At 44.7% G+C, this 24,718-nt stretch overlaps 2 protein-coding genes across 2 annotated transcripts in view; one reads left to right on the forward strand and one right to left on the reverse strand.

Moving 5' to 3' along the window:
- The window catches only part of IKKepsilon (I-kappaB kinase epsilon), a 15,964-nt gene extending 8,899 nt beyond the window's left edge, over positions 1-7,065 (forward strand). Inside the window, exons 9-14 of the mRNA XM_074097424.1 lie at positions 3,779-3,897; positions 3,939-4,043; positions 4,341-4,527; positions 4,652-4,783; positions 6,485-6,771; positions 6,819-7,065. Of these exons, the coding sequence (XP_073953525.1) occupies positions 3,779-3,897; positions 3,939-4,043; positions 4,341-4,527; positions 4,652-4,783; positions 6,485-6,771; positions 6,819-7,065 (1,077 nt within the window). The remainder of the gene's footprint in view (positions 1-3,778; positions 3,898-3,938; positions 4,044-4,340; positions 4,528-4,651; positions 4,784-6,484; positions 6,772-6,818) is intronic.
- A 3,472-nt stretch (positions 7,066-10,537) lies between these two features.
- Positions 10,538-24,509, reverse strand: LOC141434602 (protein VAC14 homolog). The gene is made up of 14 exons (XM_074097022.1): positions 24,309-24,509; positions 24,059-24,209; positions 23,461-23,691; positions 22,472-22,689; positions 21,696-21,816; positions 21,106-21,229; positions 20,002-20,297; positions 18,609-18,732; positions 16,828-16,933; positions 16,180-16,354; positions 15,730-15,848; positions 15,354-15,433; positions 12,456-12,603; positions 10,538-11,552 (listed from the first exon to the last, which is right to left on the reverse strand). The coding sequence occupies exons 1-14, from the start codon at positions 24,407-24,409 to the stop codon at positions 11,384-11,386; spliced, it is 2,163 nt and encodes a 720-aa protein (XP_073953123.1). The 5' UTR covers positions 24,410-24,509; the 3' UTR covers positions 10,538-11,383.
- Positions 24,510-24,718: the final 209 nt, after the last annotated feature.

Genomic DNA, 24,718 nt, shown 5'->3' on the forward strand with positions numbered 1-24,718 from the left:
TATATATATACAGGGGTCCCAGAAGTACCACGTCACAGTGACACCAGAGGTAGGCCAGCTCAAGAGGAACCTAACCAACCTAACATGACCCCAGTAAAAGTTGCACGGTTTTCGAGTTATTACCGAAATAAAGATTTTTGGGGATACTCCCCTTTGTCTTGACATTTTTAGTACCAGCATCGACTTGGAAAGCTTTTAATAACAGTTTTTTATGTGTATCGAATCGTGAATAGTTACTTCAGAAGTGCAGTGTGTTATTTTGTCAGTAACTACCGTAAAATGCTGAAAAAAACTTAATTAATCTTGATTTAAGTTGTCTCAAAAATAAAATTTCAACTTTAACCATCTGCCATGAAAAAAATTACTAGAAACGAAACAAACAAATAACGCCAATAAATTAGACATGTTATGCAGATTCAGAAATGGTATGACACATGTATCTCACTCCAAAAACATTAGACATTCTTATCACTTTAGCGAAGCCCTATCGAACCAACTTAAAACTTGAACTCCGAAAGCAGTCCCTGCTAAGTGGTACAAAATGCTGTGTATAGCGATAGCTCATCTATTATCTGATACAATTATTTTGCCAAATGCACGAAGGTTAAATATTAATATTTTGTCTCCCTTTCAAGGCTAGGACCGGATCCTAAAGAACCGGATATAACCTAACCAAAAAAAAGTTGGAAAATCCCCAACTTTGTCACTTCAAAGTTCAATATTTCAAAAGCGGCTGAAACGATTTTGATAGAATATGTCTTAAAACCATCGCTAGAAAACCTGCTTTCAAATAATAAAAAAACGCATTCAAATCGGTTTACGCGTTTAAGAGCTACGGTACCACAGACAGACAGACATAGCGGTCAAACTTATAACACCCTTCTTTTTGCGTGGGTGGTTAAAAACAGGTTTATCTTTCATTTATTTATTGGAATGTTAAAACTTTCCCCCATGGACTCTGATGCACAAAAAACATCGTTTAATCAAATTTCGGCTCAATTTTCGTAACTGACTTCCGATATGGTACGGGCCGCGTCGAATACTCGTTGCCGCAATCCTTCTTCAGAGCGTATTGGTTTCGCGTAAAATTGTCTTTTAAACATCCCCAATAAAAAAAAACTAGTGGGTTTAGATCCGGGGAACGCGGTGGCCATAAAATTAATCCCAATCGACCAATCCATCTCTCAGGGAATGTTTCGCTGAGGTGCTCACGGACTAGCCGAGCGTAATGTGCCAAGAAACCATCTTGTTGGTACCACGTGGTTCGTGTCAGTGCCAACGTACATCTTCTAATAAACCAGGCAGGTCGTTTTTGCAAAAACTGTAAATAGTTTCTACCATTAAGAATAGGAGGCAACTCGACCGGTCCCACAATTTGTCCATTAAGAATTCCAGTCCACAAATTAATTTTGAATTAGTATTGGGACCGATCTTCTCGTTCTTCATGTGTCTGTGTTGGTTTTCTGTCTGCCAGCTATGGACTTGTGTAAATTGAAATATCCATCCCTTTTGCAAGCCGATTCTTCAGTCCACAATATTTCATTGAAATAAATCGGGTTTTAGAATATTTTTAATAGGCTTACGTTTGGCCTCAATCTCCCTTGATGAAAGGCGAAGATGAGGCTTAAGATGGTACACGTTTGTCTAGAAGGTGTCTGTTCACTTTGACCTTAAAGATGTCCAGATTATAGCGTTAACCAAATAATATTATCTAACGTTTTAAACTTTCGTGATTTTCATTCATATTCATAATACCACCGACGGGACTTATCACGCTTACACACACGAGTAATATTTACCTCGACGTTCCGGCAACATACAGTGGCCGTGGTCACGAGTAGACTGAAGTGTGGGGTGTCAAGTCTGCTAGCAGCGCGAGTCCTTCGAACTACCCTGTATTTTTGCAGTGTGGAGGAGGAGGAACTGAATGAACACACATTTCTAGTATAAACGTAGCTATCATAAGGTCGCGGGTGAGCAAAGTAGGTGATTGTTTCAGTTCATTAATATGAACCTCGGCAAAGTAACGCCTGATTCAATAAATTAGTAGGTAATGTAACATGTTTTTACTTAACAGTGACGGCTTGCGGCATCAGCAAAGTGATAAGAATGCCTAATGTTATTTCAGTAAGATACATGTGTCATACCATTTCTGAATCTGCATAACATGTCTAATTTATTGGCGTTATTTGTTTGTTTTGTTTCTAGTAATTTTTTTTCATGGCAGATGGTTAAAGTTGAAATTCTTATTTTGAGACAACTTAAATCAAGATTAATTAAGTTTTTATCAGCATTTTACGGTAGTTACTGACAAATAACACACTGCACTTCTGAAGTAACTATTCACGATTCGATACACATAAAAAACTGTTATTAAAAGCTTGCCAAGTCGATGCTGGTACTAAAAATGTCAAGACAAGGGGAGTATCCCCAAAAATCTTTATTTCGGTAATAACTCGAAAACCGTGCAACTTTTACTGGGGTCATGTTAGGGTGGTTAGGTTCCTCTTGAGCTGGCCTACCTCTGGTGTCACTGTGACGTGGTACTTCTGGGACACCCTGTATATAATATATATATACGCGTCGACTTGAGAACCCGTTTTTTTCGTCTGTTAATAAATATCGTCCTAAACAGGTATGAACGCTCCCCAAAACTATGAAATTTGAGTAGTGATGGCTTTGGCCGATAACAGGTAGTAGGTCATATGTCCAACAATGAAACTTAGGTACACAGTGAAACATTGCGATATTTCTAGTGCCCAGATCGTGTTTAGTGACTATATCGCGTAGCGTAGGGACACCCGTGAGAACCCCCCACTGTACTCCAATTTGCATCGGCGTCACGTGAAGGAACACGTGTCTACGAAACTTTTTCAGTATTATTGGCACAAAAGTAAATGTTTTTAGCATTTTTGTAGATTTTTCATTAAAATATAAATAAATAAATTATGGTTATAGAAATTCAATATATTTGATACTTTCCTAATATTAAACATATTTCGTAGATTATCGTGGACTAGATTAGACCACGTATTTAAGGGACACAATTTAGCAAGCGAAAATTCGAGGTTAATATAAAATTGCATTTGGCAGGTGGTAGGACCTTGTGCAACGTCCGCCCGGATTGCTACCACCATCTTGCTCGCTAATCCTGCCGTGAAATAGCAGTGCTTGCACTGTTGTGTTTCGGCGTGGAGAGTAAGACAGCCGGTGAAATTATTGGCACTTGAGGTATCCCATCTTAGGCCTCTAGGTTGGCAACGCATCTGCAATCCCCCTGGTGTTGCAGGTGTCTATGGGCGGTGGTAATCTCTTACCATCAGGAGACCTACTTGCTCGTTTGCCATCCAGTAGGATAAAAAAAAATACCCTTAGGTAGTAAAGAGGCTGATTAAAGTTAAAGTAATTAAAATTGTTTTGATTATATTCGTGCATTAACATAAACACGTATTACATAAATACGTCTTAAAATCATGAAACAGATTATATTAGTTTTCACGTTTTTTGTATAATAATAATATGTAATGTTTCATTCTGTACCCCAATGTGGACACTGAAACATTTCCCATTTTTTACTTTTTATTTTTTTGATGACTTACTACACATTCCTAAAGAATACTGTATATGTCACCCGAAACCCAATAAAATTACCTAAGTACCTAATTTTGGCTCTTGCCCTGAGTAAACGTTAGCTTTCTAGTTAGTTCTTACAAGTTATTATAAAATAACGAAAGTTTGGTTGTCGCGAGCTATTAGTGAAGGTGGTATGTGTGTGCAGATGAGCAATGCTCAGAACGGTGCGGGGGGCGCGACGACGCCCGAGTGGTCAGCGATGGCGGGGCTGGTGGCGCGCGAGGCGGGCGCGCTGCGCACGGCAGCGGCGGCGCTGGCGGCGCGGCACGGCGCAGGCGCGGGCGCGGGGCGGGGGCGGGGGGCGGTATGCGCGGGGCGGGGCTGCGAGGCGAATGGGAGGCAGCGGCGCGCGCGGCGCCCTGCGTGCACGAACAGCGGCTGCACCTCCGGGCCCGGACGCTCATCGAGAGGTGTGTTGTCCACGAATCTTACAATTATGTAGTCAGTTTCGAAAATGGGACCTTGACAGACGTTATACCAACTGCTTCGTCTGTCTTTGGCTGACATCGGATTTTTTTTTAGTGAAGTAGAAAACTGTAATTTGGCACGAGTGCTCATAATAATTGAACAGACGGATTCTTATGGTGTGTGGGATCTAGTTAAAAATGTATACACATAGTGTTGTCCGATGCGTGCGAAAACTTCTCCATTAGAAATTGATCGTTATGTGCGACCGGCCTTGTTGACGTATCTCGTGTCTCGGGCAGGCTGCGCGAGTCGTGGCAGCACCTGGTGCGGGACCGCGCCACGCGCGCGCTGACCTACAACGACGAGCAGTTCCACGTGCTGGAGCGCATCACCGTGGGCGAGGCCGGACGACGCGCGCGCGCGCTGCTGCTGCGGGCCGCGCCCATGGCCCGCGCGCGCGCAGACGCGCTGCACGACTGGTACCAGGTACGCCCGCTGGTATCGCCGCCATCAAAATATGTGTGGCGTATAGTGAAATTGTATACATTTCCGTGCTATATTAGAGCAATTCTGGCTGTGTGTGGCCGACCTAACAGTACCCGTCTGGCAGGTGGCGCAGACGGTGTGGCTGCAGACGTGCATCCTGGACAAGGACGCGGCGGGCGCCGAGCTCAAGCTGCTGGCGCTGGCGGCGCGGCTGCAGGACGCCGAGCTGCACGCAAGACACCAGCTGCAGGACCAGGTCAGTACTCCATACACACGCACGGGCATGTACACATCCATTTATTTATTTTATTTTATTTATTTATCAACATGCGATGATGATCATGGTCTCTCAATTTGGCAATCTTTGTTCCAACATTTTTATTACTCAGTAATTTGTAGCTGTTGATTCGCCGAAAAGGAAGTTTTATTTTACACAGAAATAAGCTTGCTTTTGACCACAATCACGCCTGTTGGTAAGCGAAGATGTGGACTAAGATGGTGAGATTCCATTCATCCTAGATTTGATTTGTGCATTTCAATAATCTGACTATTATACCTTGAAGCACAGAATAAGTAATAGTACAAGTACAGAAGGTACTCTCTTTTGATGTTGACGAAAGCCAATAGTCACAAGTACAGAATCTAATTTTTATTAGCAAAATCACCGCGCACCTCCAAGCAACATTGAACTTTAGTGCTGCGCGCGAAGGTTGTAAATCAATAAAAAAATAATACATAGGAGTAAATTCGGACAAATACTTAGTTTTCTAGCATTTTTAAATTGACGCGCCTACGATCTCCGATGGTCACAAAATGGATAATTGTACAAGGTCGCGTGCCGAATGCGTCGTCGGCTGCCTCAAAGGTTTTGTATACCCGCAGTGGGCATTGGTAAATCGCGAATTACCTATCTGTTCTTTTGTCGCACTCGCACTTAATATGGTTTCGAACAGAATTGGGTTAGTTAGTGTAATGTTATGTACAGAATATAAATATATAAATAAAATAAATATGAATGCAATATTTTTTTGCACTCACCACGAACCAGTTTCACGAAAATCACACAGCTACACGTAGCGTTACGCGACGCGACTAGTTCGAGCGAGAGACTGCGAGCGTGCGTGCCGGGCGGTGCTCATGGCCCTAGTGAGTTAACCCACGCCGGCGTGGGGTGTTTTGATACACTTACAGAATCTTACCTATATGCTGCTTGAAGTAAGGGAATGGGAGGGTTAGAAACTTGTAAAAAAAATGATAGCTCAACATTCTCAAGCGTGGTTAATTTATTTCCAAATAAAATAATGTAAGAGTAATGAAATATAATCTTACGATTTGCACAAGTCGTTAAATGTAGTGCGTCTTTCACTATTTATCACGGTATCACCTTCTTATGAATGAAGATGAAGATTGAGAAAGATTATTAAAAAAAAACATTGATGTAATCTTTGTCGTGTGAATATATATTCTAATTAAAATAAATTATTTTTTTCTTTATTTGTATTATTGTCCATGCATTTTATTTTAAACATTCTGTTTTTTTTTTAATTGTCAGATTTAGAAAATGCCTACATAATTGTCAGATTACAAGTCAGCACGTCTCGAACGTGAAGTTAAATCGTCGGTATTTATTTTTTGCATTTGCGTTACGTCCGAATCGTCAGATTGTGAATTGATTTACTTTTAAGGACACTTAACAGCCCCTCTAAATATCTGACAAGCTCGAATACTGCGTTTTTTTTTCTGTTTTCTACTTTTCCATACGGACTGCCGTATAGGTACTGATAAGGTGTATCGTCATATAATTTTCATTTGTTCCTATTATTTAATTTACATAATCCATAGGTCTCACTTAACGACGTTTGAGAAAATCTAGATGTTTCCTATTTGGGTTCCCCTATTATTACCGACACATTCATTCAAAGTCAAAGTCAAAATATCATAATTTTACATATTACAGTTGAATTCATCGAAGCTCGTGCAGCAGACGGAGATGGCTCAAGAGCAGCGGAGTACGCAAAAGGGTCCCGGCGGGGCGGGGGCGGGGCGGGAGCGGGGGTCGGGGTGGGGGCGGCGGGCGCGGGCGTGCGCGCTCTGCTGCACGCGCAGGACGAGGTGGCGGCCGCCGCCGCCGCCAACTCGGCGCTGCTGGCGCAGCTGGCGCGCCTCACCGGGGACCTGCAGCCCTAGCGCCCGCCCGCCCCCGCCGCACGGCACCACTGCAACGGGCACTCCGGGGACGACGTGGTACAGCCCGAGCGCAACGGGAACCCCGCCAGTGACTGCACGGACAGCGACGTGGAGGTACATCGCGAGTGTAACGGTAACTTTGCCGACGGCGTGGTGGCCGAGCGCGACGTGCACCTCGCCAGTGACTGCACGGATACGGCCAGCGCGTGTTCGGGCTCGAGCGCGCCGCCCTCGCCGGCGTCGGCCGCGCCCACCGTCGTCTACGAGTCCGGGAGCTCGCGGGACGCCAGCGACCTGCAGGAGGACCCTTTAAAGGATAAAACGAAAAAATCTACGTGCGCTGTTGCCTAGCTTATGTCTAGCCTAGAATCTGACACCATCGTAATTTATATTATAAATGCGACTGAGTCTGTATGTTCGTTGCGCTTTAATTAATCGTGATGAAATTTGGTACGAACATAATTTGAAATCCTGAAAAGGATGTAGTATGGTTTTTATCTCGGATCACTGTATATTATAGTGTTTGCTAGCACGGCATAACAAATTCTTCGGAAAAGAAGTTTGGCAACAGCTAGTATAGTCAAAGTCATAAATAAGCGATCACTTTGGTCTTTAACGTCATGTTCGAAAAGCCATACGAAATTGTGTACTGACTGAAAGCGACAAGGTACATACAAAAGTGACCACTTATTTATAACGTTGACTGTATCATTTTACTAAAAAAATCACAGGTATCCAATTAAGTTGGAGTATAAATGAAACCGCAAATGACAAATCTACGCCTACTCCAGCCTACTACGTCTACTGCAGGTGGTAGGACCTTGTGCAAGGTCCGCCCGGATTGCTACCACCATCTTGCTCGCTAATCCTGCCGTGAAGCAGCAGTGCTTGCATTGTTGTGTTTCGGCGTGGAGAGTAAGACAGCCGGTGAAATTACTGGCACGTGAGGTATCCCATCTTAGGCCTCTAGGTTGGCAACGCGTCTGCAATACCCCTGGTGTTGCAGATGTTTATGGGCGGTGGTGATCTCTTACCATCAGGAGACCCACTTGCTCGTTTGCCATCCAGTCGTATAAAAAAAAAAAAAACTCCTACTATACGGAGGAATTGCGTTTTGATAAATAAGTATACGTCAATTACTGGGTGGTGTTAAATACCCTACTGTTCTTGTAAACGCACACGTGTTACTCCTATCCTACTTCTACCTCTCTAGTTTACTTAAATGCAGACTTACACTTTCTACAATTGACTGCAACAAATCAGGCTTTGTCTCCATGGCTCTACAGGCCGGTGGACACCCGCCACCGGCGGTCGATCTGGCCTAGTCTTCGAATGACTTTGCAACAAGGTAGTTTCAGACTAGCGTTTTATCTGCGCGTATACCTTGTGCGCGTATTCCTGCCAGTTTAACGCTTGAAGAAATCAGATGAGCACACCAAAAACAAGTTTCAAATGAAGAATGCTACTTTAAAACGGCCCTGAAAGTTCTGTAGCAACTAGGTACTAATAGTAACCTGTCCGCTCTAAAGAGCAAGGAAAATAAGTACCTGCCAAAATATCTAATATCCAATGATTTTGTGTTGTTTGTCAAAAATACTGCTCGCAAAGGCAATGGATTACATTGTGAAGTAAAATGATAAAACGTGAACTAGAAAATAAGTTATAACTTTTTTGTAATACCTGTAAGAACTGAGAACAGATCTCTATTATGTATGTAAACATATGAAAAAGTGTGCTTGTTGTTGAAGGTCCTAATAAATAAATAAATAAATGTATATTATAGGATTATGGGTCCTTGTATTATATAGTTTTATAGTATGTAATTGTAATCATAAATGCCTCAGAGTGTGGGCACACGTAAGATAGCTGTAGGGGAGTCAGAGACCTTGCTGTCTAAAGCGCGCGCTGTCGCAATCGCATTCACCGTCTCTTTCTACCATCTTATAGTTTGACAGAGAAAAATGGTGAGTGCGCATGCGTGGGCCGCCGCGTTAGACAATAAGCCAGTAAATGGTGCACTATTAGGTATAAGTAGAGAAATAATGACGATAACGTCCTGTGGCCCCTCACCAGGGACATACATTTAGGAAATGAACAAAATGTATATTATTTGTCGTACATACGATTAAGAGATTGTTAACTATACACCATATTTATGTAAATACTGTAACAAATAGTTTAATGTAAGTTTAATAAATGAATTACAGTCAATGTTTTGTAGTTTAATTTCAAATAAAACCATTTTAGGAATGTATTATAATTATATTTCTGTTTTAAATAACAGTTTATAAAATAATTTATCATTTAAAGTAAATCCTCCATTATGCGTTCAAAAACCATAGATAATGACCAGCATTACGACATTGGATTCTATTATGAACACGGCTGTATCGTAATGTTCAATACGACACCGAAATCGATAACATGAACATTACCGCACCGGAGCGGTGGCGGGGCTTCATCTTCACCAGCCGGTGCAGGTCATCCTCAATGGTTCCCGAACGCATGATAAAGGGTTTAATATATGGATTTAGATAAAATATTGTATGCAACTGTACGTACTCATGTGATCCTTTTATGAAACTCGCCTAAGGACCATTATTACGTAACAGTTGCATAAACTACTATATTTCCAAGTAGCCTATTCTTAAAGTACAGTTCAGCGCAAGCGCTTCATTATGCTTACACGGGAAAAAAGTAGAAAGTACAGTCAACATCAAATACTCATTTATTATTATTAATATACATCATTCAGTGACCTGTGATGATGGCTGTACTTTACAAGTATTTATTCGTAATTTCACGTAGGTACTATAATCACAAATCGATAAAAATAAATAGATTATTGCCTTAGAACAGCTCGGGAGAGTGAAAATATTTTGTTCTCAATACATAGCGAGTCATTGGTCTCTATAATACTCAACCATAATCAATAAAATAAACTATAAATCCTATTGTAAGGTCTTAGTGACCCTCATATATTATCAATTTTAAAGTAATATTTTCACTCTAAAAAGTCAAATTTTTCTATTACGTCTAAATAACATAATGAATACATAAAGTAATTGAGATAGGATTTACTATTTGATAACACAACTTGTGTCAGCTGCCCAGCTACCAGTTACGAAAGCATTAAAACCCATGCTTGCTGATACATATTTCAGATTAGTATTCAGTATTCAGTATTAAGACACTACACCAAAACGGTAAATTCATTTGAAGGGAAAATGAAAGGCATAGAGTCGCCAAAACCAAATTATCTCTCTACTAAACTAATTGTCAAAAAAACAAAATTTGCTACGTCAGTTTTCAGCCACAGTAAAATCCTCCGACATCTTAACAAATGTTCCATCAGCGAAATATGTGGTCAACCACCCTAAAGTTGATGATCGTTTGCATGCCACAACAATAAATGCCAATATTGCCAATACACATGTCTGTCAATCCGAAAGTTCGACTTTAGCGACATATTCATTTGACAGCAACTTGTTTAAAAGTTGATAGACCACTTATATGGCTGATGGTACAAAGCGCGCAGGAAGCGAATGGGCAAAACTGCTCACTGCTCAGGTCTTACGTTTTGTTTAAAATAGTACATCTAGTACTGATAGTATACCGTCAGGATCAGTTATCTTAAACTGCCAAGTTCGTAAGGCAACTGATAAAAAAAAAACACAAATCAGTACGTCAACAAAACTGAACCTTAAATAATGTTTATTAAGTTCTCCCTGAAAAATCATCGATTTTGAAGTACACATACGAGGACAAACTTTTATAAAAGTAGTCACGAAATGTGAGAATAAATGAAGTATAATACGCAATACGCGATAAAATCTCGTTATCCAGTTGACCTTAAGCGCGCCTTCACCTCCTGGATCTTTCCGATTAACACCTACAGTCTACAGCGCCGGAATATGATCGGGCCGTTGCCACAATATTAACAATAATTTAAAAACACGGGGCTGTTTCACAACCCATTGATTAATTTTATTTGATGGATAAATGTGATGCCCTGTAGTCTCCATCTATTCGAACAAAACAAACAGTGACGGCATCACAGTAATCAAGGGATGGTAAAACAAGGGGTAAGTATCTAAATAATGATTGGTTTTTTGGAGTCTTTTTGTACTTTTTACTTTAACTCCAAATTTGTTACTTTTACGGGTATCCCGTGAAACCATATCGAAAATACAAACTGAGACATGGATCCACAGAAAAACCAGTTCAGTAAACTTCAGTAAGCTAGTTGAGAAAGCAACATAAAGACGAACTCTTCCGACAAAATACGATGGGGAAACATTATTCACTACATCTGTACTTTATCTTGAAAACCAATTACAACTGCGGCGAAATTAGATTTTTATTTAGTTGATTCAAAATAAAAAAAATATTCAATTTAATTGGCAAATAAGTGATGTCAATCTTCAGCTTGCTTTTGCTCTACGAAAATGAATCTATTTCATATGGTAAATACTAAGTTTTGAAGTCACTTATCTTATTTTATTTCAGTCACTAAAAATGAAATTGTACAGTTACTTCAAGATTAATCTGGTTCTCCGGGGTAAAATTGAATATTGTTTTACTACAGCTGTGTCTTGGGATAATCGTGAATTAAAGCTATCGAACGGGCAGCAGTGATTGTCCTGATTGCAGCTTCCTCGCGCGGGCGCTACGAGTAGAGCGGGCGCGCGCGCGCTCGGTCGACCAGCTTGTAGCGGCGGTGCGCGTCCTGCACGCGCCGGAACTCCGCCAGCAGCTCCAGGAAGTCGATGTCGGCCGCGTCCGCCCCGGCCCCGGCTCCGGCCCCGCTCGCCGGCGGCGGCGGTGGCGCGATCGCTCTGCAATGCACGGCTCGGGTGAGGCCTCGTTTACACCACAGGGTCTCGACACAGTCTCCGTTGACTCGCGCGGCGCGGCGCATGCGCGGGTGCACGGCGGGTGCACGGCGTGCTTGTGTCATGTCATCTTCTAGAGCAGCGCCGCGTGAGGCGGGGCTGCTCTATTGACACCTACTGAACCGGCACGTTAAGCGGGCGGCGGGCACCGAGCCGTGCACCCGCGCGGGATAGTGGAGGCCCCTAACTTCCAGAGGGGCAGTGGCCAGAGAACATTCAGATAATCAGGAAGCGTTACTCAGTAAGCAAAAAAAAAGGGGAGCTTGAGAAAAAAGATAAGGTAAAGCGCAATAACATTAAGAATCTATGATTTTTTAGACAATGCGAGATGCGGTAAATTACTGAGGGGGCCCGATCACTAAAAATTCATAGGTCGTATTACTCGCATGATATTTCTAGATCCCACTGAAAAAATGGAACCTACATCACACATCATAGTTAACCATCACCGGGAAAATACTGTAGCGTAGTTGATCGGCAACACGTTACAGAGCCTCGAACACCGTCGTAAAGTTGTTTGTCTGTCTGTTTTTTTACCTGATACATTTTGGCGAGTACCTATGCAGGAACATGATCTGATCCATCTCCATTTTACCAACGGACTTCCAGACGCGGAGAGCGTTTTCACCTTTATGTAGTTAGTGTTCTATTGACCCGCACGAAGCGGTTTGCTTGCTCCCGTCGTCGGCATTTCCGGATCCATACAACCTAGGGCTCTTCAAGGCTAGAGTGAATAAGCTGTTACTGAACCAGTGAGATGCATGTTTGGCCTCATCTGCACTTTACATCAGGTGGGATGGGGTCAATCGGTCAGTCACGGTCAGTTTTATGTAAAAAAACCCGCACAGGCCGGGCGCGGCGGGCGCGGGCGCGCACTGCAGCCGCCGGCGCAGCGTGTGGAAGGCCTCGCTCTGCGGCAGCAGCATCAGCAGCCCGTACAGTGCGCCGCGCAGCTCCGCGCTCCACGCGCCGCCCAGCAGCTCCAGTCGCATGTCTGTCACACACGGACCACGACACGAAATGAGAACAAGCGAACAATATACCAGGCTTCTTGCCAAAACCTGGCGCATGCCTTTCCTCGTCATCGTCACGCTCGTTCATAAAAACGAATCCACGGCAGCCAGCCGCCCTGGAGTGTGAGCGAGATTGAACGGCAACACTTAGGGCCGATTTTTTCCACGTCTACAGATTCCCAATTCCACGGATTTCCAATATTACAGACACCCATGTCTACAGATTGTCAATGCTACAAATTCCCATATGTACAGATACCATGTCTACAGATTTCTACACCTAACCCATTTCTACAGATTTCCATTTTCAAGATTCCCATTGCTAAAGATTCCCCTGTCTACATATTTCCAATATTACAAATTTCCAATATTATAGATGCCTATGTCTACAGATTCCCATTTTTACAGATTCCCATTTCTACAGATTCCCATTTCTACATTTTTCTACAGATTTTTTTATTTCTACAGATGCCCTTTTACAAATTATGTCTACATTCCCATTTTCATCTAAGCGTTCGTTAAAGATGTTCATGCATTATTTTTTTTCGCTTATTTTACAGTTAATTCATTTATCAGTTGCATAATTTCAGCAGCATTAGGCAACCCACGCCTGAGATGTCGACGCGCGGGGCTCCTATTTCTGGGCGGTCTGCCCTTCGGGCATCTGAAGATACCTAACGAACGTAACCTACCTATTATTGTGTAAAAAAACCCGGCCAAGAGCGTGTCGTACACGCCCAGAATAGGGTTCCGTAGCCATTACGAAAACATCAAATAATATTTTTCTAAGGATTTCGTATTGTGTACTGAATCTTCCAAGTTTAGGTATAATTTGTACCTTAGGCTGCTATTTACTCTTAAACTACTAATAATTCTCAAGCAATCTTAGCCGCTATTATTTTCCTTGTAAATTTAATATATTTACTACCATTCTGATTTTTTTCAAATTTTTCCACCTAACAATTTAGATTTTGGATTGTACACTCGATTTTAATGAAAATTTGCAATTTAAAGTTGAATAGGTACCTACTTCGCAAACAGATCACTGCATAGGAAAATCGTCTTAGCAACCCCCCAATGGTTTTAAAAGACCTATCAAACGATACCCGACTATATTCATGTCAAATTACAGCTTTCTAGTACTAACGGTCTCTGAGCTTACCCGCGGACAGACATGGCGAAACTATAAGGGTTCCTAGTTGACTACGGATCCCTAAAAACATCACTTATAACAAAATCTGTTGAGTTGGGTTGGGAATATGTACTGCTGGAAATCTGTAGAATTGAGAATCTGTGGAGATGGGAATCCGATCGATTAAGAGTCGCTGTAAAGTTGGGAATCTGTAGAATTATGAATCTGTAGGGTTGAGAATCTGTTTAGTTGGGAATGTGAAGAATTGGGAATCTGTAAAATATCGATTCTGTAGGATTGGGAATTTGAAGATTTGGAAGTGTGTAAAATTAAGAGTCTGTAGAATCGGGAATATGTAGAGACAGGAATCTGTAAAGGAAATCTGTAGAATTGGGACCAAGCCCTTAGGGCCTTTGCACACCGCGTTTTTATCATTTCGCGTAATATGTCGATACAAACGACTGCTCCACAGAAGGAAAAACGCGTTGTGCAAAGGAAAAGAAACAAAGAAAGAAGTTTTAAGTTTCGCCGTTAGCAACACTGTTACGTGTCAGATCAGTTAACGACATCGAAAATACAAACTGAGACATGGATGCACAGAAAAACCAGAAAAAGAGACCAGCACTGGGAATCGAACCCAGGTCCTCAAAATTCAAAAAGTTACAAATTTGGAGTTGAAATAAAAAATACAAAAAGACTCCAAAAAACCAATCACAGTTTACGACACTATAATTAGGTAATTAGGTTTCGAGTTGAAAGTTTTAGAGATCGAGTGAACTATCGATTTTTCTACGAGTTATTTTTATTTTAGAGAGTTTATCGAGTACTATCGATTTTTCTAAGTTATTTTGCCATTTTTAGAGAAGCCCATTGTTTAAAAAACATTTTTTTCAGTTTTCCGCCCACCGGGCCACCGTTTTCTCGTTCTCGCTCGAAATAATCTCTCAAACAAATTACAAACTCCCGACTCTAGGAGTTCAAAACAGTATTTTTAGACCGTTTCAGCATTTTGCCAAAAAATAACAACAAACTTAACGAGAAACCGTAACAAAAGTCAACAAAAATAATAACAGAAATGAACAATAACAAAATACAATGCAACTCGTATACAAGGCAGACGCACTCGTACCGACAAGCACTGGCCACAAGAGGCACAAGATGGCTGCGGCCGTGTTCCAAATAGCCGCGTTTACAAAATCTTGCAAGTTTTGTTTAAAAAATTAAAATATCTTAGTGTTCATTGTTATTGAATAATTTTGTGTCGCGCACGTCACTGCTCTGTTCCGTTTCACACATTGCGTCATTTAGAAAAATAAATATTTTTCTATCGTATTCGATTGAGACTATTTAATGGACCCTGATATCGCTATATATTTTTAAAATGTACAGTTTTAAATTTTTATGTTTATTTTGCTTGAAACAGAAATTATTTAAAAAAATACTTTGCTAACATAGTATGCGTAATTCGGAAAATTTTCAAGTGTCACAGAACTCATCATAGGTGAAAAATACAATAAAGGACTTCCATTCACCTACATTTCCTAAAACGTGTTCTGCTCAATTTCCTCAACCAATATCCTAAACTTGTAAACTACTCACAGGCGAATATCGGCGACTCGATGAGCTGCACCAGCTTGTCCAGCTCCGTCAGGAAGTCCACCGTGATCTCCAGCTCACCGCTGACTTGGAATTAAGGGGTTTCACAGCGCCAATACCATTACCATTACTAGTACAATTATCAACATTTAAGTGCATGTAGTTTAAAGAAAAAATTTAGAAAAGAAAAAGACCAAAAAGTTGAGAAATATTTTTGTAACTTTTCATGTTCCTAAAGTTTGTATTTACAGTGGATTTAGAGCATTACAAAAGGTAAAACTTTCTTGCAATCAGGCACCAACAGCCACGCACAAAAGATTAGTTTATGACTATTTTTGGATGAATTTCAATGACATGAGTCGGTTAACAAAAAGGATACAAAGTGGAGATGAGTGCATTGCAGTGCTGATAGTTGTGTGTGAGCAGACACAGCGCCAGCAGCGACACCGGCGAGTGGCACCAGCAGCGGTACAGTCCCGCGAACAGCTGCCGCGTGCCCTGCACACACACACACACATATATTATTATTACATGTAAAGCAGCAGCAACAATACCAACGAGTGCACCGGCGGCGGGACCTTTCCTACAGTATAGTGCCCTCCCTGCATGATAGTGCCCCTCTGCAGTATATTGCCCCCTACAGTACAGTACCCCTTCCTGGCAGTTAGTGCTCCACTGTACTGCAGTATAGTACCACTTGCAGTGTTAATTTGTAGAACCTCCTGAGCCCTGTTTCTCAAAGCATATTAATCTAATTAAATAATATGCTTCGAGAAACTGGATCCTGCAGTTTGGCCGCATCGCTGCAGTATAGCCCCCCCCCCCTCACCGGCGCGCTGAAGGCCCTCAGCTGCAGCCGCAGGTGGTGCAGCTCGGCGGCCGTCAGCAGGATGGTGCTGAGCACGCCGACGAGCGTGGCCGCGAACCGCAGGTTGGCCTCCTGCACCAGCAGCGACGACAACGCCTTGTAGATGTCCTCCGCGTTCAGCAGCACGCACAGCTGCCTGCACAAGTTACAACAAGGTACTGCCATAAAGAGGGGGGGGGGGAGACGCACGCCATCGCGTAATACACAAGGAGACGGTAGCGCTCGCCCCCCCCCCCCCCATCGTATACGCCAAATTGAAAAATGTTCTAAAAATTTACAAAAGCAATTTTTTGCCTCTCATCATCAGCATCAGCCGGAAGACGTCCACTGCTAAATAAAGGCCTCCCCTTGGAACGCCACAATGAACGACAACTCGCCACTTGCATCCACAGCTTTCCCGCAACTCACACGATGTCGTCAGTCCACCTGGTGGGAGGCCTGCCAACGCTTCGTCTTCCCCCTTTGTTTGGTTTGTGTGTGGTTTTTGCCCCTAGCCGCGCTGTATTATTATAACAATTTCAGGCAGCAACCGCGGCTGGGGTGAAGACTCATTAAAGCGGTCTACCGAGAACTTTATGCACCCAACAGCGAAGGCTGGTCGTATCGTACCTTATTATGAAAGCCCCTCGGTCTTCCAACAGGTTCTCATCGGCTGCCAGCAGCCTCAGCAGAGCCTGCAGGAACTTGTAGTAGTACGGGCTCGATTCGAGGTCACCTAAAATTGAACGAAAAGTTCAATCAGCCAATCTACACCAGGCTGCCATCTACAGCGGTTTATCTACGATTCCAGATACGAATAAACTATAAATTTCGCTCTGATTGAAAAACTTAAACCCAGAATAAATTGTCTAAAGCAGCGTTCTTTAACTAAATAATTCCTTAATTAAAGGCCATTACTGAACCAGTGGGATACACCTTTGGCGTCATCTGCACTTTTCAACAGAGTCAATCACGGCTCTGTTTATGTAAAACTACTACTATTCGATCTGGTTTTTGGTGATTTTACAAAATCCCTTGGAAATCCCAAAACTTATAACGTGATCTTTATTGAGGTTGTGTTAAATAAATTTCATGACTCTAAACCCAGCGGTTGAAATTTCAAGATTTTACCCCTATCCCGTGGGAATATCGGGATAAGGTAGCTTATGACTTATTCCAGTTACTACGCTAGCTACGTACCAAATTTCATCCAAATGCGTCTAGCCGTTCTAGCGTGAAGGAGTAACAAACTGCGGCGCCCCACGTTACCGTACCGGGCGTGCCGGGGCAGGTGCAGATCTCTGCGGCGACGGCACGGCTCCGGCGTCCTACGTTACCGTACCGGGCGTGCCGGGGCAGGTGCAGATCTCTGCGGCGACGGCACGGCTCCGGCGTCCTACGTTACCGTACCGGGCGTGCCGGGGCAGGTGCAGATCTCTGCGGCGACGGCACGGCTCCGGCGCCCTACGTTACCGTACCGGGCGTGCCGGGGCAGGTGCAGATCTCTGCGGCGACGGCACGGCTCCGGCGCCCCACGTTACCGTACCGGCGTGCCGGGGCAGGTGCAGATCTCTGCGGCGACGGCACGGCTCCGGCGCCCCACGTTACCGTACCGGGCGTGCCGGGGCAGGTGCAGATCTCTGCGGCGACGGCACGGCTCCGGCGTCCTACGTTACCGTACCGGGCGTGCCGGGGCAGGTGCAGATCTCTGCGGCGACGGCACGGCTCCGGCGTCCTACGTTACCGTACCGGGCGTGCCGGGGCAGGTGCAGATCTCTGCGGCGACGGCACGGCTCCGGCGCCCCACGTTACCGTACCGGGCGTGCCGGGGCAGGTGCAGATCTCTGCGGCGACGGCACGGCTCCGGCGCCCCACGTTACCGTACCGGGGCAGGTGCAGATCTCTGCGGCGACGGCACGGCTCCGGCGCCCCACGTTACCGTACCGGGCGTGCCGGGGCAGGTGCAGATCTCTGCGGCGACGGCACGGCTCCGGCGCCCCACGTTACCGTACCGGGCGTGCCGGGGCAGGTGCAGATCTCTGCGGCGACGGCACGGCTCCGGCGCCCCACGTTACCGTACCGGGGCAGGTGCAGATCTCTGCGGCGACGGCACGGCTCCGGCGCCCCACGTTACCGTACCGGGCGTGCCGGGGCAGGTGCAGATCTCTGCGGCGACGGCACGGCTCCGGCGCCCCACGTTACCGTACCGGGCGTGCCGGGGCAGGTGCAGATCTCTGCGGCGACGGCACGGCTCCGGCGCCCCACGTTACCGTACCGGGCGTGCCGGGGCAGGTGCAGATCTCTGCGGCGACGGCACGGCTCCGGCGTCCTACGTTACCGTACCGGGCGTGCCGGGGCAGGTGCAGATCTCTGCGGCGACGGCACGGCTCCGGCGTCCTACGTTACCGTACCGGGCGTGCCGGGGCAGGTGCAGATCTCTGCGGCGACGGCGAGGCTGCGGCGCACGACGTCGTCGGCCGGGTCCGTCAGGCTGCCCACCACCGACACGAACACCGCGCCCGACTGCGACGACATCTGACAACACAACCATTCGATACCGCGCGCTGCGCTGCACAGCTGTGCGAGGAATGTGTTTTTCATGAACCAATAGAAACGCTTCATTTACACATCCTCGCACAGCACATCTCTGCTGGAATTGCAGCCTTATATTGTTTAATTACAAATACATGCTTCGCAACACATCCTCGCACATATCTAGTGGAAATGCAGCCTTAGGAACGCCTCTGCAACTAGCTAACAGGAGATCCATCCAGTTTTTAAGCATCGCAACACAACGTATTTTCGATCCGCGATCAGAACGGGAATTTTCAGTAAGCATCCATGGGCGTCAACGCTTCGTCTTCCGGTTCGTGGTCGCCACTCGAGGACTTTTCTCCCCAACGGTTATCTGTTCTTCGAGGGATGTGGCCTGCCCATTGCCACTTCAAGTGACGGAAGACGAAGCGTTGGCAGGCCTCCCACCAGGTGGACTGACGACATCGTGAGAGTGGCAAGAAACCGGTGGATGCAAGTGGCGAGTTGTCGTTCATTGTGGCGTTCTAAGGGGGAGGCCTTTGTCCAGCAGTGGACGACTTCCGGCTGATGATGATTATGATGATGATCCATTCAAGGGGGGCGGCTGCCCCCCCTAGAAACTGTATGTTCTGCAATATATTACGCCTCATTTACATTTTTGATTAGTGATAGTGGTATACACCTACATAAAATATTTTTTTTATCTAAATTATTCCATTTGGTACCTATGTAACGTATAATTGTAAGTTTGGAAAATTAAAATAAAAGAATAAATAGTTTTTTTACTCGCATTCGCAGAAAATGTATGAACTTGCTCCGTATGACAAAACAAGCGCGGGTGTCTCACCTAAAAATCTGACTTGCACCCCTCCCCCTAAGCCAGAAGCTGGGTACGCCCATAAGCATCGATCTTTATTTATAGTATTCAAATAATCAAATCAAGTAGATTCCTACTAACGGTGATGGCGATATGGTAGCTGATGTGTCAAGGATATAGTTAACGAATATTGCAAACATGCGTAACTTGCACATTAGCACAAAGTAAGAAGCCCATTAAAAAAAATAAAACTAATGACGGCGATAAATAAAACAGTAAGGGGCTGTTTCACCATCCATTGATTAGTGTTAACTGGCGGTTAGGTGTGATGCCGTCTCTATTTGTTTTGTTCGAGTAGACGGAGACGGCATCACATTTAACCGTCGGTTAACGCTAATCAATGGATGGTGACAACAGCCCCTAAGCCTCCTGGCCCAGTGAGAGTGACTTACTTGAGTAGGTAGTTTGTTATAAAGATGCAATATCCAGTCGAGCACGGCCACTTTGGTGTGCACGGAGCTGTGATGCAGCATCTGCGTCAGTATCCCCACCACCGCGTCCAAGTTGATCTTCTCCTCTCCCTCTTTCTGTTGTTGCGTCTCGCTCTCCGCGTGTTCCTTGTTGGCGGCGTCGGCGTCCCCCTCCCCCTCCCCCTTCTCCGCGGGCGGGGCCGGCGAGGGGGACGGCGACTCGGCCACGACGAGCTTCGTCAGTTGTAAATTAACTATTGCCGCGGTCTCTCTTATACCTGGGCTTAGTTATAAGGAAATCTAATTTTGATCCAAAAAGGATAAAAGTAATCATCGAAATTAATTAAGTGAATGGATGAATTTTGGTTAGCTTGTTGCAGGTGGTAGGACCTTGTGCAAGTACCTAGTCCCAAAGTAAGCTTAGCAAAGCTTGTGTTATGGGTACTAAGCAACGGATAAATATAATTATATAGATATAGATACATACTTAAATACATATTAAACACCCAAGACCCGAGAACAAACATTCGTATTTTTCATACAAATATCTGCCCCGACACGGGAATCGAACCCGGGACCTCAAGCTTCGTTCTCAAGGTTCTCTAACCACTAGGCCATCTGGTCGTCTAAAAATGTGTAGTGCATCACCATAGGGAGCACTGGAAGGGGCCAAATATTTCCTAAGTACAGTTGAGTTCATAAACTTGTCAGCAAAAATTTGATGAAAAATATATGAACACGACTCTATTGTCAATGGCGTAGAAGCGTGTTCAGTTATGTTCGATCAAATTTTTGCTCACAAGTTTATGACTCGACTGTACCTACTTCAAAAGATTTCGGTAATGTAATGGTCACTTTTACTGTCAATTTAGGTTTCGGAAAGGCGCAGGCGCGGGAGGTTAGGGTGGTCGGGGTGGTCGGGGTGGCGGGGGTGGTCGTGAAGGATACTGCGGCGCGGCTCGTCGGAGTAGGCGAGCGCGGGCAGCGCGGCGGCCAGCACGCCGGACGCGAACGGCAGCATGGCGCCGCGGGTGGCGGGGTGCGGGGTGGCGGGTGGCGGGGTGGCGGGGGTGTCGTGAAGGATACTGCGGCGCGGCTCGTCGGAGTAGGCGAGCGCGGGCAGCGCGGCGGCCAGCACGCCGGACGCGAACGGCAGCATGGCGCCGCCGGCCAGCTCCACGAACTCCTTGATCCACGTGATCGCCGTCAGCTGCACACATGCACACGACACCAGATGCTCTTATTGCAACTTCACAAGGTATTAATTAATATAATTAAACCATCAGACACCCCAACAGTTTCTTTAATATTATTTTCTAATTCATTCTAACTTTACCACTCGTATTTTGTACTTGTCGGTTGCGTTTCGCCGTTTTCAGATGAAAATCAAATGGACTGAAAATCGACACCAGTATTAAATTATGTAAATAATAGGTATGCAATCTCGCTAAATTCTATAATTGGCGCAGCATTCATTACTTTTCGATTATGTCAATCGATCCTAAGACTGTTTGGCGGTGGTGTGTGGGCAGTGGTGCGTGGGCAGTGGTGTGTGGTGTGTGGTGTGTGGGCAGTGGTTAGTGGGCAGTGGTATGTGGGCAGTGGTGTGTGGGCAGTGGTTAGTGGGCAGTGGTTTGTGAGCAGTGGTGTGTGGTGTGTGGTTTGTGGGCAGTCACCTGCAGCAGCTCCTCGGGCGACTGCGCGTGCGTGATGAGGATGTTGGCCATGGCGGCGAAGTCGGCGCGCGCCGGCGCCTTCTTGATGCCGCGCAGGAACTCGCCCAGCTGGATCTCGCACCTGCCCCGCACACAAATCACTAATATTATGTTTTTTCTTAAGCACTAAGGAAATTTTGTTTTTATCTTTGTGATAATAGAACGCAAAGTAGTTACGTCTTTGTAAATTGAGGAGCGCTTATTGAAGATTCGTTCACTGGCAGCTTCTGAGCAAGCGCAGGATAAGCTGAGCCTGTTCCTTTTGCCACACAGTGCAAGGGACTGGCAAACACATTCTATATTAGTTTATTGTTTATTTGTATTCTGTGTGCCTATCCTGTATTGTTCATGTTGGCAAATAAATCAATCTTCTTCTTCTTCTTCTAATTTCAGATAGAGGACAACTATTTACCGCTCCGGATAATACTGACCCGATTTTTCGTGTACACATAGAAACTCATATCAGTTTGACACAAGTTTGTATGGGCGTGTACCATCAGCCAAATATGTGGTAGGTATACCACAATAAAGTTGATAATCGTTTGCATGTCACAAAACAATAATGCCAATAGATGTGTCTGTCAACTTGAAAGTTCGACTTTAGTGTCATATTCATTTGATAGGAACTTGTTTAAAAATTTATAGACCACTTATTTGGCTGATGGTGCACGAAAATTCGTGTCGGTATTATGGGGGCCTTAGGCGGTAAAGTGTTGTAGTGTAGGTACTGTACTGACATGCGGCGTATCTCGGGGTGCGGGTCGTCGAGCATGCAGAGCAGCGCGTCGAGCAGGTCGGGCAGATGGCGCGCCAGCGGCAGCTCGGGCGCCGCGTCCAGCACGCCCAGCCACGCCACGCAGAACTGCCGCGCCGCCGCGTTGCGCGCGTACATGCGCTCGCGCAGCATCGGCACGAACGCCTCCAGCGAGAACGAGGGGCTCTCCGTCACGATCTCCTAAGATCACGATAACATGGATACGCAAAATAGCGGACATAGACTCCGCTCCGAGTTACAGAGAACACATAAGTAGGTTGCCTACCATGCTAGGGCGCAAACTATCGCTGCCTACCCTCGAATTGATCCAATGCACGCCAATGACTATACCAGTGGTGGGCGAGGGGGGCCAGAAAGTTGCAAATATTCTAGAGGTGGGCCAGAATTACACCATTCTATACTATTATTTACTTTTGTTATTTTATACTTTTTTGTGTTTTTGCCAAATAATGAAATAAAATACTGTAGGACAATCATATTAATAATTATCGCAAGCCATATAAATAGGACCTGACACTATTGTACCGTTTTTGTCAAACTTAAAACCTAAAATTCCGTGACAAAAACCGTTCCATTTCGTGACAGAATTTATTTCCTTTTTTCTTTTTCTTTTATTTGTAAAAAATGTCACAAATAAATGTTTTTCTTTCTTTCTTTAAAATTGCTAAAAGTGGCTCCTAAAATCCAATTAGCAATTTTACTAAAGTTAACATTTAGTGTGCTCTGCCTACCCTATTTGGGAATGCAGTCATGATGTTTGTAGGTATAATAATAAGTAGGTACTATTTGCTTCAAAGGAATCTTGGCAGGCCGGATTAAATCCGTTTGCAGGCCGGAGCTGGCCCACGGGCCGTACTTTGCGCATCACTAGACTATACAGATAGACGAGCACAATTAGCAGTGTATGTGTGATCACAAGCGAGGAGTGCCGCCCCCATCACTGCGCGTTACCTTGACGAGGCGGTCCAGCAGCTCAGCGCCCTGCTTGACCTGCGGCTCGGGATCAGCGGCGAGGCGCGCCAGCGCATCGAACAGCAGCGGGAAATGTGGCAGCACGGCGCCGCGGGCCACTTTGACCACGTTGAACAGCGCCTCCACAGCCTGGTAGCGCACGCGCGACTCGCCCTCGCTCAGGCACGCCACTATCGGGTGCACCAACTCCGGCAGGTACACTATGCACCCCTGGACATTTAACAAACCCCTTGTAAGAGCCCACCCCACTAAAAACCCACTGTTTTTTTTTTGTCATGATCTCTGCCTCAATAAAATCACACTGCTAAGCATGATCTGCTCTCAATGAGAACAGTTGGACTGTTTATACTTTAGTCTTATTTTATCATGCATGCATAATATTATTAAGTTCTCTAATAAAGTATTTGTAAGGTCATACTACTTACAATCAACAGTAAAAGATCAAGTTTCTTCTTCCCTTATTGTTTTGTTACTTGTTATTTTTCTTGCTAAAATTTAATTGGGATGCAGTAAATGGGACAATTAATTATTTTCTAAGCAGGGGCAAGTGCAGTGAGGCAAGTTATATGTTATTGACCTTTCCGAGGCCCACCGCGACGGAGGACAGTCCCATGAGCGCGCCGTTCTTCACATTGGGGTTGGTGGAGGCCATGAGATCCTGCCCCAACACTCGAATCAGCCGCTTGATCTGCGACGTGTTGTTCGCGTCGCCGAAGTCCTTCACCATTCTGATAACACAAATTATCATCACACATATACACGAGCTACTTGTACCCTCAAATTTAAGTACTTTATCAGCAAATTAAGGAATCAAAACAGAAACAAACTTCTCTATTTCAACTCCCGCGAACTTCCTTTTCTCGTATAGTTTATCGCATAGCCCACGAACGCAGGCTATGCTCAATGGAGCGTAGTCTCTTTCCGACATTTTTGATGGAATTAAAAAGTTCTATATCATGTGAATAAATAATATTGCCTAAAAAATATACACAGATGACTACGACTACGGACCAAAACGGACGGACGGCCCCAAGCTTATGTCATTGTCACGAAGACAGTAGTTCTTCGTTTAGAAATATGAGTTGAACCAATAAATTGTAAAACGTTACATTCTGGAATGTCAATCCAGTATTTCATAAATAAAAGTTAAGTATATGAAAATTTTGCTTATTTTTACTTTAAAATTACATGAATGACTGAAATTATTCTCTTCATTTCGTGGACATCATTTCTCTAT

The sequence above is a fragment of the Choristoneura fumiferana genome, chromosome 14 (assembly GCF_025370935.1).
Source record: "Choristoneura fumiferana chromosome 14, NRCan_CFum_1, whole genome shotgun sequence".
NCBI lineage: Eukaryota > Metazoa > Arthropoda > Insecta > Lepidoptera > Tortricidae > Choristoneura > Choristoneura fumiferana.